The 14,567-nt window shown below is 44.4% G+C and overlaps 1 protein-coding gene across 1 annotated transcript in view; it reads left to right on the plus strand.

Annotated features, from left to right (window-relative positions):
- The first annotated feature begins 727 nt into the window (after positions 1 to 727).
- The window catches only part of EML1 (EMAP like 1), a 127,480-nt gene continuing 113,640 nt past the window's right edge, over positions 728 to 14,567 (plus strand). The window contains exon 1 of the mRNA XM_009675477.2: positions 728 to 1,349. Coding sequence (XP_009673772.1) covers positions 1,322 to 1,349 — 28 coding nt within the window. The 5' untranslated portion in view covers positions 728 to 1,321. The remainder of the gene's footprint in view (positions 1,350 to 14,567) is intronic.

Genomic DNA, 14,567 nt, shown 5'->3' on the forward strand with positions numbered 1-14,567 from the left:
CTATGCTGCTGAGGAACAAGCAAGTTGCTAAAATGCTTCTCTTCAGGGTTTCAAGGCCAACAGTTTCAGGCTTGGGTGCTTAAAATGAAGCATCTATTAAAAGTAGCCTAATTTTTTCAGAGGAGCTGAGCGCTCTTAGCAGACTCACTGTCAATTAAGCTTTTTTCCTCGAGGTATTTAACAACCACAGGTATGGTAGATAAAGGCTAGTTTATCCCCAACTGTTGTTCCCAGCTGTGAAAGGAACAAAACGTGCCTGTAACCCATCTCCTCCACAGGAGGAGCACCCGCCAGGTGTCAAAGCTCTGCTCTCTCTGCGGAACACACAATGTTTTTAATGGTGCCAGAGCCTTTGTTTTTACTTTGTTAAGGTGGCCAGTGAGTAAAGCAGTGTGCAGAGATACTGTCTCACTGGCCGGACCGGGCTGAAGGTTGCAAGGTCTGGAAATTTCATACCAGACAAATCCTACTTAAGTTTTCTAAAGATTAAAAAAACAAGCTGTGGCTGTAGCCATCAAATGCTTCATTAAGACAGCATCAAAGCACCCTATTTTAAACGCTCAGAAGTCAAGAAAAGTTACAGAGCAATCTGTGTTCACAATATTGCCGTTGTCTGGTATAAATATACTGTGAAACAACCTTCAGCAGCATTGTCACAAGCTATTTCTCGGCTATTACAATACAAACGAGAAATCACATTTTTTGTTCTGCCCCCTTAAACAGCTCCATTGTAGAGACGTACTCTAACGAAAACTGCCGCCTCCTCCAAGCCCCTCCAGAAAAGCAGGGTACTTCTGTTCCAGTCCTTGCTTAATCTGCAGCTCTAGAAGACACAGAGCGAGATTTAGTGCATCCCGCCAAAACGCTCTCTCGACCCCGGCAGCCCCCCGGCAAACCGGGAGCGCCCCGGCGTTGTGGGTCCGACCACAAACTTCCCCTCGCAGCAATGAGCGTGCTGCTTCGGGACAGACTTCCAGCTTCGCTCTTCAAAGCTGTTTCATAAATATTCTATGGCCTTTCAGCCGGGGTAATGTGCCTCGGTGACATTAAAGAGGAAACTCTGTGAAGGGGAGGGATGACAACAAATTTATCCACCAATAGCACACTCTTTTGGCACAAAAGCACATTCTTATCTTTACATCCCATAATGAGAAGGCAGAGCCAGGACTGTTGCTACAGCTCTCTGGGTGGGTAGATGTACAATAAAACCGAAGGGCAGCTGTAAATTGTGAGATAGTTTTTTCGCCCCTGCCTCGGCGAGCAGAAGAGCCTGCGTTGGCCGTGGTTCCCCGCAGCCCCCGGCGGGAGACCTCCGCGCACGATGTCGGACTGCGAGGGACTGCCTGTGGGTAAGAGCCAGATTTATATTTACCGCAGCGTCCCGCCGGCTAGTTCACGTTCTCAGATTGCAAAGTCACCCGCGAGCCCGCTTGCTTCTGACGGCAGCCGGCGCGGCGGCGGCGGTGGCAGCGGCGGGGGGAGAAGCTCCTCGCGACCACCAGAAACCCCCCGTGCTCTGGGTCACGCAGCGGTCGCGCCGGGCTGCCACGCACGCTAGCGACCGGGTCGCCGCGGCTCGCCTCGCCTGCAAAGGCGCGGGGGCCGAGCCGGGGACGGGCTGCGTAGCTCAGGCCGGGGGTCAGCGGCGGCTCTTTCTGGGCAAAGGGCAGCATCGGCCCGTCGTCTCGAGGGTCCAAGCAGCAGTTTCTGGAGGACCAGGCGCGCTGCGTGTGCGCCGCGTTGACGCGCTGATAAACCGTCCGCGCGGCAATGGGCGCAGCAAGGGCGGATAAGCGTAATGCGAATGCGTTATGTGCTGGAAGAGAACACAGACGTACCTGTTTCAAATAACTGCCTTACGTGTTTCGTCTGGATTTGGAAAGGAGTCTTTTACTAGCGCTTCTGGCTGCATATGTCAAACTTCACTGTACAAGAGCGCAAGCCAGAAGAGGCATGTTTCTCAGCTGGGTTTTTTTTTTTTTTTGTATTTCTACCCGTACTGTAAACATTCACTAGACCGCTTGCATGAAAGGAAATTCTTGTGGAAACGCTACAGTAATTCTCTGCCAAGGCGTTCGACTAATGAAGACACGGACCATCGAAAACATCTGTCTTTTTTCTTTTGCCATGGCAAGCACACATCTTTTCATATATGTATATATACATATGCACACACACACATATATGTAAATATAGTAATACTTGTGTTTTACTGGCCTCTGAAGGCCATGCGCAGAGATGAGGCTCTTGACTAAAATGTGGGACTAGTAAAGAAGGCTGCCGCAGTCGTTTTTATTTCTCTCTCTCTCTGCTTCCATTTTCCAAAAACAAACCAAGCACAAAATGTGCACTCAGAAGCAGAGTGAAAAAATATAAATTATATATGCCATGCAGAGCGAACTGCACCATGCACAATTCTCTGCGCTGTCAAACAGTTGCTGTGAGTGCCTGAAGACAGGAGAGAGATGACTGTTTCTTGCTTACCTTATCGAAGGGCTGATCTGTTACAGCGTAACTTCTCTTCTTCAGCAAAGCTGGCTTTGATTTCAAGGGCCTGACCCATGTTTGCTTGTGAAGCACTCTGAGCTGAGGGTAGGATATTTCAGGATGACAGTGACAGTATTTAGCTGGCATCTGATATTACTGATGAAACTGATATTGAGCATACATAGCAGGTTGTGTGCAAAAGTTGCTTATATCTCAATTACCTTTGCTGCTGAAAGGGCCCGGGAGGTTTCCTTCGGAAAATTGTTCGTAGATGTGTAATTCGAGGGAAGGAAGAAGTTTGTTATGAGAAGGAATGGAAGGTAAAGACGAGCCGAGCTGCGGGTGTTTAGATGTGGACGCAGCTCGGAAATGTTCCAGCACATGCCGAGGAAAGGTTCGTTTCTCCTCGTTCCTCTCGTCTTCCTCCCAGGTTCGTGTCTGCCTGTTCCCCTCCTCTTCCTCCCACTCCGCAGGCCCCTTCCCGGCCCCGGGCCGGCAGCATTTCTAGCACTCACGCTCTCTTTTATACCTTGCGACATGGCTGATACCAGGCAGAAACAACCAACCGGAGCCAAACCTTCACACTCTGCAAAGACCTTGCATAATTTCCTGGTTCGTTTGGCTACACACAAAAACAACACTAGAGGTACAAGTGACGGCACTGGTTACTAAACAATTGTAGTGAACCAGGTGCTGACAACTTGCTTTTCATATCAGGGTGTTTTGAAATCAAATAGATCCCTTTGCTGTTACTTCTCTTTTACAAGCTATTTCAGAACATAACAACTTCAGCAATAAATAATCCGTTAAAAGGCTTGCAAAAAAATCAGCACAAAACTTTCTAAAATAATAATCGAAGTTCACTACTGCAGAAATACCATTTTACTGAACCCAATGAGCCTAGTTAGGCTGAGGCTGATGTTGGCCTTGTACTTCTTCAATCCTTATTTTTGGCCAGACAGTATAACTACAAAGAGTTCGTTATAGAGACATGTATCACGAACACTGTAGTGTAGATTGTAGCCAGTATCAAGAGCCCTGTCTACAATATAAACTATAGAGAAATATGCATATGTGTGCGTATGCACACGCACACGACTATAAATAAGTTTAGCCAAACCACAATGTTGTTGTCAAGTGTATGTATTACTTCACCAACCTTTTTGCAAAGGGTATGGCTAATGAACAACCTTGAAGTTTGTAGTTACAGTAAATTAACGCCAGGATTTTTACACTGCTTTCAGCCTACACAAGAATGCAGTAAGAACAGCTGCATAATTGTTCTCTCAGAGAAGCAACGCAGAGGGAACTGATGAATACAATCTTTGAATTAAATCGCTGGACACGAATGGGTCAATATACCGATCATTTTTCAACAAGAAGATTTATTCAGTAAGAATATTTCACTTCTACATCTGGAGCAGCCATGTACTTTTTCAGGATGAAAGCTCTGGGTTTTTAAATCTCTGTTTTATGTTAGATTCCAGTGCGGCTGCACTGTTTTGCTGATTTGGAAGGGAAAATTAAACATGTGATGCAAACAAAGTTTTGTTTTGCTTTTCGAATGTAGTACAGAAGACATAAAAATGGATGTCAGAGTGCAGATTAAATATAAGCAAGCGTAGAGCCATTTTGGACCGAGTTCCTACCAAAATAGGCACTGGCAAGTGTTGATGTCAAACTGATCAGTTAGTGAACAGAATTCCAGAATTAACACTAATCATTTCTCATTGTAACACAGGTATATAAAGAAGAAAGAAAGATCAGTCACTTCAGGACAGCACACTCCTATTTCTTTCTCATTAGCAGGTATTGACATAGTGATGCTGTCCATTAGTGCTAGGTACATAAATTTCCTGTCATTCCTACATGCAGATAAAAGAAAGGCACATCAATTATTTAAGTGCTTCCTCTTGTGTGTATTATTTTTCTTTTGTAGGGAGGCATAGTTCAGCCTCTGTACAACTGAATGCTTTTTCACGCACCCAGCATTTTGATTAGGAATATATGAGTCATGATGGTTCTGGTCCTTAACACAGTCCTCCCCACTTCAGAAAAACCTGTGAAGTCAAGCAAAGGTTCTTAAAGTGCCCGTCTGCTTTTTTTCCCCTCAAAGACTGTGTCAGATATAGGGTGATTCTGAAGGACATGGCCTGAAGTTTTGTGGGCAACACCACTCTGTTGCAATAATCCAAGGCATTTAGCTGTGATAGATGAGGATTATAATGCTGAAGAGGGAGTAGCTATTCAGATTTTGGGAATCCCATGTGTACTTACTTTCTCTGTTTTTTATAAAACAGTGCTAAAAAGGGAAGAAACAGCATTGATTCAGCTTGTTCTGCAGCAAGTGGCATGCAAATCTAATCGGTTTCGTTAAAATTCCTTCCAAACTTTTATTGGCATCCTTTCAACAGAGGAAGAAATAAGATCTTTCGTCTGAAATATATTCTTGAATCCTTAGCTAAATATTTCCTTTCAAAGTTAAAATTGCACGTTTCAAACACGTCTTTAGGAGAGACTGTAGCCAATTTGCTAAAATAGATGTTTTCAGAGTCAGGATATCCCAGAAACCTACAATAATTTTGGTTTCTTGAGATTCACTGAGTATTCTGCAGTGTCATGGGGAGTGCATTTAGCTCAGCAGTAAGTCCTGGATTAGCCAAAGCTGCTGCTGGTGAGTGAGAAATGAGTTGATTTGAGCCCATTCTCCCACCACACTGTGCTGTCACTGTGTGACCATCGGGAGTAAGAAAAAGGGACAAATATACTTTTGTTACACAAAATTATTAGAAATGATTCAGTCTACGCATGGGGAGTAGGTCTGTCAAATAAAATTGCCCCACTTTTGCATAGTCCTATCAGTATGGAAATATGCTGTAAATTAATATTTCATTCAACGGGGTGAAAAATATCTAGCCCACTGGCATTCCTTGGGCCAGAGTATCAGTTTTGCCCTGCTGTCTATACCTTAGAAAAAGGCTGTAGACCCAAACACTAATATACTCGCATGGCTGGTCCCACTGAATACAGCTGTTTGCAAGATCAGATCCTGAGCAAATGGCAACACACTGAAATTACGTGGCGGAATTAACGTGCAGGCTACATTCAGTACTCTTAAGTTTCTGGGGTAAACATGAGATGGGCAAGTTTTTCTCGCCCTACCAACCCAGCTGCTCACTGCAGCCCTGCGTTAACAATGTACTGTAGGTCCCGATCCCACCAAAGCTGCCAGGCACGTTGGGAGGATTGCCTTGCCTGTGCGGGGCTCCTCAGCAGAGTCCCCAGGGCAGGACTGGAGAAGGCCAGGGTGCCCGGGCTCGCACACCTTTGGACCTCTCCAGCAAAGCCCTGTGCCGCGAGGCAAGAGCAATCATGCAGTCAGTATGCTAAGAAACAGCAAAATATATAAAACTTCCAGCTTTGGGGAAGAACAGTCTGAAGATGAAATTAAGAGTAATTATAAATGACTACAGGTATACCATAGTCACAGAAAATCTGCAGCCATGCTGAAGGCACAGGGGTTAGATGCCACTACTGATTTCTTGAAGTCTCTCGAATGGTTTCATCTGAAAGTCTACAAGCCCAGCCCTGCTCTTGTCTACCTTGCTGCATGTCATGGCGCAGTCATTTGAAGATGCTCTGCAGTTGAGACAAACACCTTAAAGAGGGAAGGTAAAAATGATCAATGGGCAGTGTAAATCCTCAAGGAAGAAGCACTTCCCAGCCAACCCCTTTCAGAGGGTTCTGCTCTCGCTCCAGCCACTGGTCAGTTCGTACCCACTGGCTAAGACGTAGTCCCTCTATGCGGGACTTTCTGTAGCAGCAGTATCCATGAGGCAGTTTTGTTTGGCTTGGTTGAAATCCAGAGCCCACCTTCAGCAAACCGGCTCCCTCCTGCTCTCCCTTCTCTTCCCAAGAGCCCTTTCACGTGCTCACCTCGGTGGCTGCCCATGGGAAGCCCCTGCCAAGGGGAGCAAAGAGGGAGGAAATCCCCACCGGCTCCCGGCCCAGTACCTCCATGCTCTCTGGCCTCTCACAGCTTACACAGTTCATCATTGCTCATATGGACAGTTTCCACTGTCTAAAACTTGCCAGCCAAAAGGCATCACAGCCTGTACGCCCAACTTTGTGAAAGGCTTTGAGAGTTAGACATGAAGGGCTCTGCGTAAGAACTAAATGCTTTTGCTGGAGCAGCCAGCTTTAGCAGGTGGGAAATGTCCGTTTTTGACCACTGGAGAATTTTCTGAGTAGTATGAAGCAGTAATAGCTAATTTCTGCAAAGTGCTGAGAACCTGAAGTGCTCTTTATTATTCAACAGGGTCTGTAACTGATGAACACCTAGTAAAATCTCTGGGCTTGATGTATGCATCTCTTGGCAAACTCATTTCCTTTTACATTTGGGATGTCAGATCAGATGAGCATTAATTATTAGAGCCAGTCACAATTTTTTCCGGTGGAGTGTTCTTCCATCATACAACGTAGAGGTCACCAAATCAAAATTTATCATTTTGTCAATGTTTTCGGTACATTAACGCATTTCAAAACACTTCATTTCAAAAATCAAAATGAAGTGGAAAGGAAGATAGATCTTCTTGAAATACTTCAGTAAAATAAAAACAGATATAATAGGGAAAAATCTGTGTTCCTTGGCCCAGTTTGATGCAAATGAAACTTTGAAATCCAGAATTTTCTTGAGAAAAATTCTCAATCCTCTTTTTGAGCGACTCTGTGGCCTGCCCCATAAACCTTTTTGGTCAAGCACTGTATTTTCAGTCTGTGTGAACAGAGGCTTGAACAATGGAGCCCTGTGCACTGGTGAGGAGGAACACTAACGGTAATGAAATAACAGTTATTTTGTGTGGCTTTAAACAACCTTTGGAACAGTAGGATCAGGCAAGCAGGCACTGAAAAGCAAATGACTCCAGAGCCCCAGGAATCCGTGTTTCATAAGAATAACATGAGAAGTGGATTTATGGTAACAAGTAAGCCCTGCTGAGACACACGAGCAGGAGCACATCAGAAACAAACCTGAAAAGCTCTCTCTGCAGATGAAGGATTTCAAGACAGCCCATGGACCAAAATATCAGAGGCAGCCAAAGGCTTCTAAAGAGTTAAAATCGACTGTGTGCACAATTCACCTGCTTTGCAGGTTGTTGGAGTATGAGCCTTGGTTAAAATGACTCCCTACCGAGGTGTGACTGTCATGTTCAAACACTGTTTCAAAGCAATGAGGCTGCAGCGGCTCAGCCGTAGTCTTTTCTTCACCACCTTCTCAGATCTTTTACTAGAAAAAAAGTGCTTTTCAGTTTAGAAGAAATCTGAGGACTCCCAAACCAATGCAGTAATAGCTGCAGTCCTGTGAAAGGGAGAGAGCTTGAAGGCTAGAAGCAACTCTCAGTTTGTACTTGTGTAAAATGCCACAGACAGCAAATCTGGTTCTTTGTTATCAAAGCCAAAGAGAAAAGGAACCTGTTCTCTGTTGTATCCAGGCTTTTTCTCAATAGGGGCTTATCTCAGCTCCAGCTGTAGCGTAGCTGTACATAGTTGCAGTTATGTAGTACGAGTCCCTTTGGCTAATCATAAAGTTGATTTTTGGAACTGTAGGTTCAAGGTCTGCAGCCTTCCTGGAGATACTCAGTTGCTTGGTGTAACTGGGGTGTTTGTGTCTTGTGAGACCATACGCTTCCTTTTGGCAGTTTATTGGGGATGGTGTGTCAGCACCAGGACTTAGGAGTGCCCCATCGCTGGGGCTGGCCGGTGGTTGGGTGAGAGGTGCTCGTGTCTGACTGTGCTCTGTGAGTACAGTAAGCCGAAGCATAGAGTTAGGCAGCATCCTCTGCGTGTGGATTTAAAACGTAGCAAATGTGGTGTTCTTCCGTGGACAAAGTTGTGTATCTGGCTGTCAGGCAGGCAGACGCTGCGCCTGCTCACAGCACTTCAAAAGCAAAGTATGTGCATTATGGATTATTGGGGCTCCAAGAGGAGGCTATTATCGCTGAACAGCTGTAGACCTTAACACCGAGCTTCAGAAGTTTAAGCTTGCAGAAATCTACTGAAATCCCGTCTTGGAGTATAGGAGAGGATTTCTTATCTTTTTTTTTCTTTTTTTTCTTTTTTTTCTTTTTTTTTTCTTCTTCTTTTCTGGAGGGTGAGTGCTTAAGAAGGAGAGCTTTCAGGCAATCATTAGTGATAGCTGCAGTGAACATGTAAGTTTGCAGCTGGAATGCTAGTTAAGGCTCTCTTTAGGGAAATATTAAGGATGGTTCCTAAGTGCTCCTCCTCCCCCCTGCACACTAGCAGGAGGATTTTGCTTATATGCAGAAATATTTGGAATCTGTAGTTTGTACCAAGGTCTGCGAAGAAAAAAACATGCACAAGCTATGCAGCAAATTTCTTAGCAGTCTTATTTCATGATGTTTACGGTAACTTAAGGCATGTGAAAGACAACCGATGGGTTTTTTCTCTACCTCTCCACCATGCCTCGCAACATCTGCAGCATTTCCGACATAGTCTATGTTAAGCCATTGGCATTTAGAAGCCATAATTGCATTTAACATTTGCGTCTTGCTGTCTGGAGCCCTCTCTTGCTGCATCAGTGTTTCACAGGCAGTAATTTAGAGGGTGGGGGCCATTTCACACATTATGCAGTTCAGACTCTACACTAAACACCCTCCCTACCCTCCCACTGACCTGCCTGGTGACCAGTTCTCTGTTCTACCTATTTAGTTACCTTTTGGTCCCTGTCATTTCTTTCCTCGCTGTCTGCAATCGGTTCTCTCGCCGTACGCAAATGTTTTTCAGAGGTAAATTGGTAGCATTCAGGATTCCCCCAGATCCTGGCTCACCTAAAACCAGAACAGCAAGATCCCCCAGTGTTGCCTTCCAGGTGGAAAATTAGGGAAAGCAACTCAGGGGTGGAGGAATAGGCTCCTTGCAAATGCCAAGCGCTGGACCTGGACCTACTGATGGTGGCTGCTGCAGCGTGCAGGATTGCTTTCCCAGAGGAGTCACAGCTTCACTTACTGGCAGAAGTAAACATTCAGTCATCAGGGCGTGCGGGGGCTGGTCGGAGCTGTTGTTTGGTTCTGCATGCAATCTATCAATCACAGAAATTACTTTTGGAGGAAGAGCCTGTGTCTCTAAGCCCCCTCTCGGATGACTCCAAGCTGGGCTCAATAAATTGGCTGTGGCCCTTGAGGAGTCAAACCAAATTGTGAGAAGGCTGGAGAAGATACAATGCCCTCTGCTTAGTAGATAACAGAGTGCTTAATATATTCCCTTTAGGAAAGGAGCATTTTCAGCAAGGTACTGATGATTCATTCATCTCAGAGGGTTTCCCTGTTCCTCCTCCCCACCATCAGGGTAGGAACACCCCAGCTCCCCGTCCCTGCTTTCACCACTGTGCCTGGCTTGTGTTTCCATCAAGTGTGTTTTCAGTGCTCCACAGGAGAGGAAGGACTTTCACCCACACCAGCTGGTGTGAGGATATGAAATGAAAAGTTTGGAGAGAAGTCGTATGAAAGGTTTAGGTCCAAAATCCCCTCATAAATCCATAGGCACTATTTGTCAAACGTGGCATTTCATGTGGTTTTCCTCTATTTTGCAGATAACTACGTTTCCTCGCTGCCTACAAAGCTCATGTGCACACTTACCCTTTGTGCTACGCCTTTTGTGGAGGTGCAGGATAGGTTATTGTTTTGCCGGTAACCCTCAATCACGCAACACATCTAGAACACTTTCCCATAAATAAACATTGTAACACTGATGGGAAAATGGCTACACCTTTGGTGCTGCAACCATCAGTGAGAATAAAGCACTGGGACATTAATGGGGGTGTATAAGCATGACTAACAACTCTCCTAGGCCCCTCCAGTGGGCGTAGGCATTCCTGCTTCTCCCCAGAAATTGGATGAGAGCGTGACTCTGCAGTTCAGTTACTCCGGGTTGTTTTAAAAAAGTATGTGAAACTCCCACAGCAGCAGCCAGCTAGCCAGGCAAGGGGTCTTCAGCCTGAATTAGGGTCAAGTGAAAATACTTGTAGCTATACAACTTGCTCAAAGAGGCTTTGCTGAGACAACTAAGGAGTAAAAGCGCATCAGAAAGACCAGCATGCAACATCTGGGCACCAAGGTGTTTTCTCCAGATACTCAAAATCTACAAAGGTGACAGCAAGTTTAAGGTCTCAGGTTTTACTTGATCATATCACAGTAATTAAGAAGGACCTAACTTCAGGTTAAGCCTACAATTTGTGTGACTCCCTCTCTGCAGGAAAGGAGAGCTCGCGGAGCCTGATCCAGACCCTTTGGCTCCAAGAGAAGCCTTTCCATTCGCTCCAGTGAATCTAAATCAGGACCCAGAAGTCTTTTCAATCCTGAATTAGAAGTACCTGTATCCCTCTGACCCATAGGTTGCTGCTGCAGCTGGGTCAGCTCAGTTACTCTTCTTAAGCTAGACAGCCCGAGTCCTGCTTGTTTTTGTTGGTGAAGTTTGCTGGGTGACACCTTACCAACAAGGGCTGTCATGGTGTGTGGGAAGTGAAGTGCATTAGTCATACTTTGTCCCAGTATGACTGTTTAGAGAAATATATTTATATTTATATCTAATTTGAAGTCAGTAGATGTTTTATATCTCCCCTAGTGAAACATTCCTAGATATGACTTAGCTGTGTGTCACAGCCATGTGTGTGGCGTTATTCAGAGTTTATATACAAGGGACTGAGGCATAGCCAGATTAAGCTAAAAAAATTCCTCCCTGATGTGGGCGTCCCATCCAAGACACGGAGGAGCACTTCTTTCAGAGCATGCAGCACAGCATCGTACTTCAAAGCAAGGTTTTATTCAAAGCACCGTTTCCCTTGACTTTATTCATTTGCAAGTGTGAGCATTGATCCCTTCCATGAATCAGATCCTGTGGTCTCCAGTCCAGTACTGGAGATGAAGGACGCACAACTACTGACAGTTTGGGAAAAGCTTGATTTCCGCAGTTGCTCAGCCTTTAAGAGGAGCTCTGGGGCTGAGGCAGAGGTACAATCCAGTTTCCAAAAACACTTTTCAAATTGACTTAGCCTGAAATCGTCCTTGATCTTTCTGAAGCTGCATCCTTCACCACGTTTCAGTATCTTCAGCAGGTGAAGCTGTGATGTTATGCTATACAGCCGTATTGGAAACATATTAGTCATAAAATGTAAAACACTCTGTCACCTCATAACTTGATCTCTAGCAGTAAATACACTTTCTCAACTAGCCATAATTATAACTTGATACTTCAACAATTGTTTGGAGAGAGTCTACCGTGTTGATGGGCTCACCCACAAGCACCTCTGATAGAGGCAGCTTGTCCCTGTGAAGCTAAATCTGTCCTTTTCAACTCTTCTACCTAAAGACCAGGGGCTCCCAGGTTATTCCTATTGCTAAAATAGTCAGCTGACCTCTCACACACATCTGACTTAGGCATGCTATTGCAATACGTTTGTGCTACAGGCATATGGACCACATATGGAAGAGATTTTGAGAAGGAAACTACTATTTCCTGCAACTCTCATAAATTCCAAGTGGTATATTCAGGCATAACAGAATTCAGGCAGTAAATTAATGAAATGGAAGCAATTTATCAGGGAAATTTCACTTAAAATCTTTGATTCATCTTAGTGCTGCCAACCCTTTGAAGTTTATCATGAGCCTCATAATATTTATTTGAAAACTTTTTTTCTAAAGATTGGTTTCTTGAGTGATGAAGTTGTAGGGTTTGTTCAAAAGCCTATGCATCATCTATTTTCACCCAATCAGCAATATATGGAGAGCCTTTCCCCTCTGCAGAGTGGGGTTTTTTTTTCCAAGATGTTTTGGTCAGGTTTTTAAACATTTAATTCACAGGGAGAAGCATCATGTGGGGAAAGGAGAGAGAATGTAGTGTCTGGAACTGATATGGCAGGCTGAGGCACGCAAAGCTCAGAGGTGTAGGCTGGAGAATAATATTTCTCTAACAAAAACTATCTTTTAAACACCAACCAGATCTTTGCATGTTTTCATTTTGAGTCATTTAATGAAAAAATTGGAAAACTCCAGGGAAAGTGTTCAAGCTGTTCACAAGGCAAGTGTGTGTTTTTTCAGAAAACTCCTCTCCTATAATTATTTGGCTTCTTCAGATGTTTGGGGAGTCTCTCCACGTGTAAAGTGGCTGAGTAGTCTTTTTGCTGTCCTTTACTACTCCTTACCTACTCCAATATCCTATTAAGTGGTGGAAATAAGAAGACAACTATTTACTCTTCCCCCACATAAACTGCAAGGCGACTACTGCTGAAAAGTGACCAGATGACACATTTTTGCTTAGACTTCAGAAATGAAACTGTCACCCCTCCCTGCTGTAGGAGTGTCCTTGCTTGGACTAATTAAAACATGCCAGATACCAGCAAGGCTGTAGCACAGTTTTGGACTCTGAGCACAGAGAAGGTCTGCAAGACTGTAAGCATGAGAGTATACCATGGTGCCTAGAAGGTGAATGTCTTGATTTTACCCAAGGGATAGATATGGGTTCAGATAATATTTAATTTTCTTAACTTGATTTGACTTACCCCTGTGGAAATGTGCCTTGAAGTTCAGTGCATGTTTGTCATTTGCTTTTTTTTTTCTAATGAAGTTCAGAAACTGGGTCATCCGGGACAGTGGTGCCAGGTCTTTAAAGATTTCCGTGTGATGAGGCATTTCCTCAACCGACAATCTGACTTGTGGAATTAAGTTTCCTTCAGCAAAAGAGAAGTGGAGGCAACTGAGCAATTTAATGAATTGATGCAAGTGGCAGAACCACGCTGCAGAGTGAATCCATCTCCATACAGCTCTGAACCCACCCAAACAGCTGTTTTCTTGTGGCTTGGGGCATGTGCGCTCTTGGGAGCTAGCTCGACCGGCATGCTAAGTTGTGCGGAGAGAGGAGCCAGGACGGGCAGATCAAATTTACTTTCCACTACTCAGCGTACTGCCTTATTGCAGGCCAGAGTGTTTACAAGTCACCTCCAGGAAGAATGCAGTTTAGAGAATATAGCCTGGCAAATAGGCTGTGATACATTTCTCTAGGTTTTGTCCTTTTTCCTCCTTGTGAAACTATTAATTATTTCAAATTTCTCCCCTCAAAAGTTAATAGCATCTGACAGGCTCACTGAGATCCTTATGGACTTGAATTTCTATGTCTTGATCAGCTAGCAGGCATCTACAAAAGGTGTGAAAAATTAGCAAAAAGGTGCTTCTTCACTGATCTAGGTCAGGAATGGCCCTAGATTTCCTCCTGGAACTGGAGGATGGCTTTAGCTCAGAAAAAGCTTGCTAGATTCTTATTTGTGCTCCCATTATTTTCCAAAAACCACTTAACAGAACTAAGTTATTTCCTAGATAATTTCCTTATCTAAATTCTCTGGATACACGTGATGCTTAGGTCTTCAAGGCCTTGTGCTAAATTTAGACGAGGAGGAGAGATTTCTTCTCTGAACCTTCACTTTGTGGGTTATCCATTCACTGCTATGGGCACACTGTGGTCTAAAAATGGCATTTACTGAACAAGGAAATGGACTGGAGACTGGGAAGATGATTGATTTCTTCTTGGTACCTACTAGAACTTCATATACCTTTGGTGGAAATGCAACAAAAAATCAGTGACAGTACTAACACCTCCAAAAGGCATAATCCTTAGTGTTTTTACCTGCAGAAATGCACAATAAAATGAAATTGTAGCTTGTATCAGAAATTACGGGCGCTGACACCTACCTGTGTAGCAATTTTGCCATACCCTAGTACAATATTTGCTAGCAGAATCTTTTGTGGCCACTAGATGGCCCCAGAAGGGGCATCCCCAGGCACCACCAACAGCCCTGCTGTAGCGCGTGGGTGCCCTAGAACTACCCTGTCCTTTCTTATATATTACCTTAGGCAAATACTTCTTTAAAAGTAGTTGGGGGTTTTTTTCAGTTGTGCATGTAGCTCTCAAGAGATCCTAAACATGTGGTGTCTCTGCTGCAATACGGTACATTTCAGAGATAACCAGCCCAAAATATCTCTGGCCTTTCCTTTCAGTTCTTCCCATCCTGCCCATCT

The sequence above is a fragment of the Struthio camelus genome, chromosome 5, assembly GCF_040807025.1.
Source record: "Struthio camelus isolate bStrCam1 chromosome 5, bStrCam1.hap1, whole genome shotgun sequence".
NCBI lineage: Eukaryota > Metazoa > Chordata > Aves > Struthioniformes > Struthionidae > Struthio > Struthio camelus.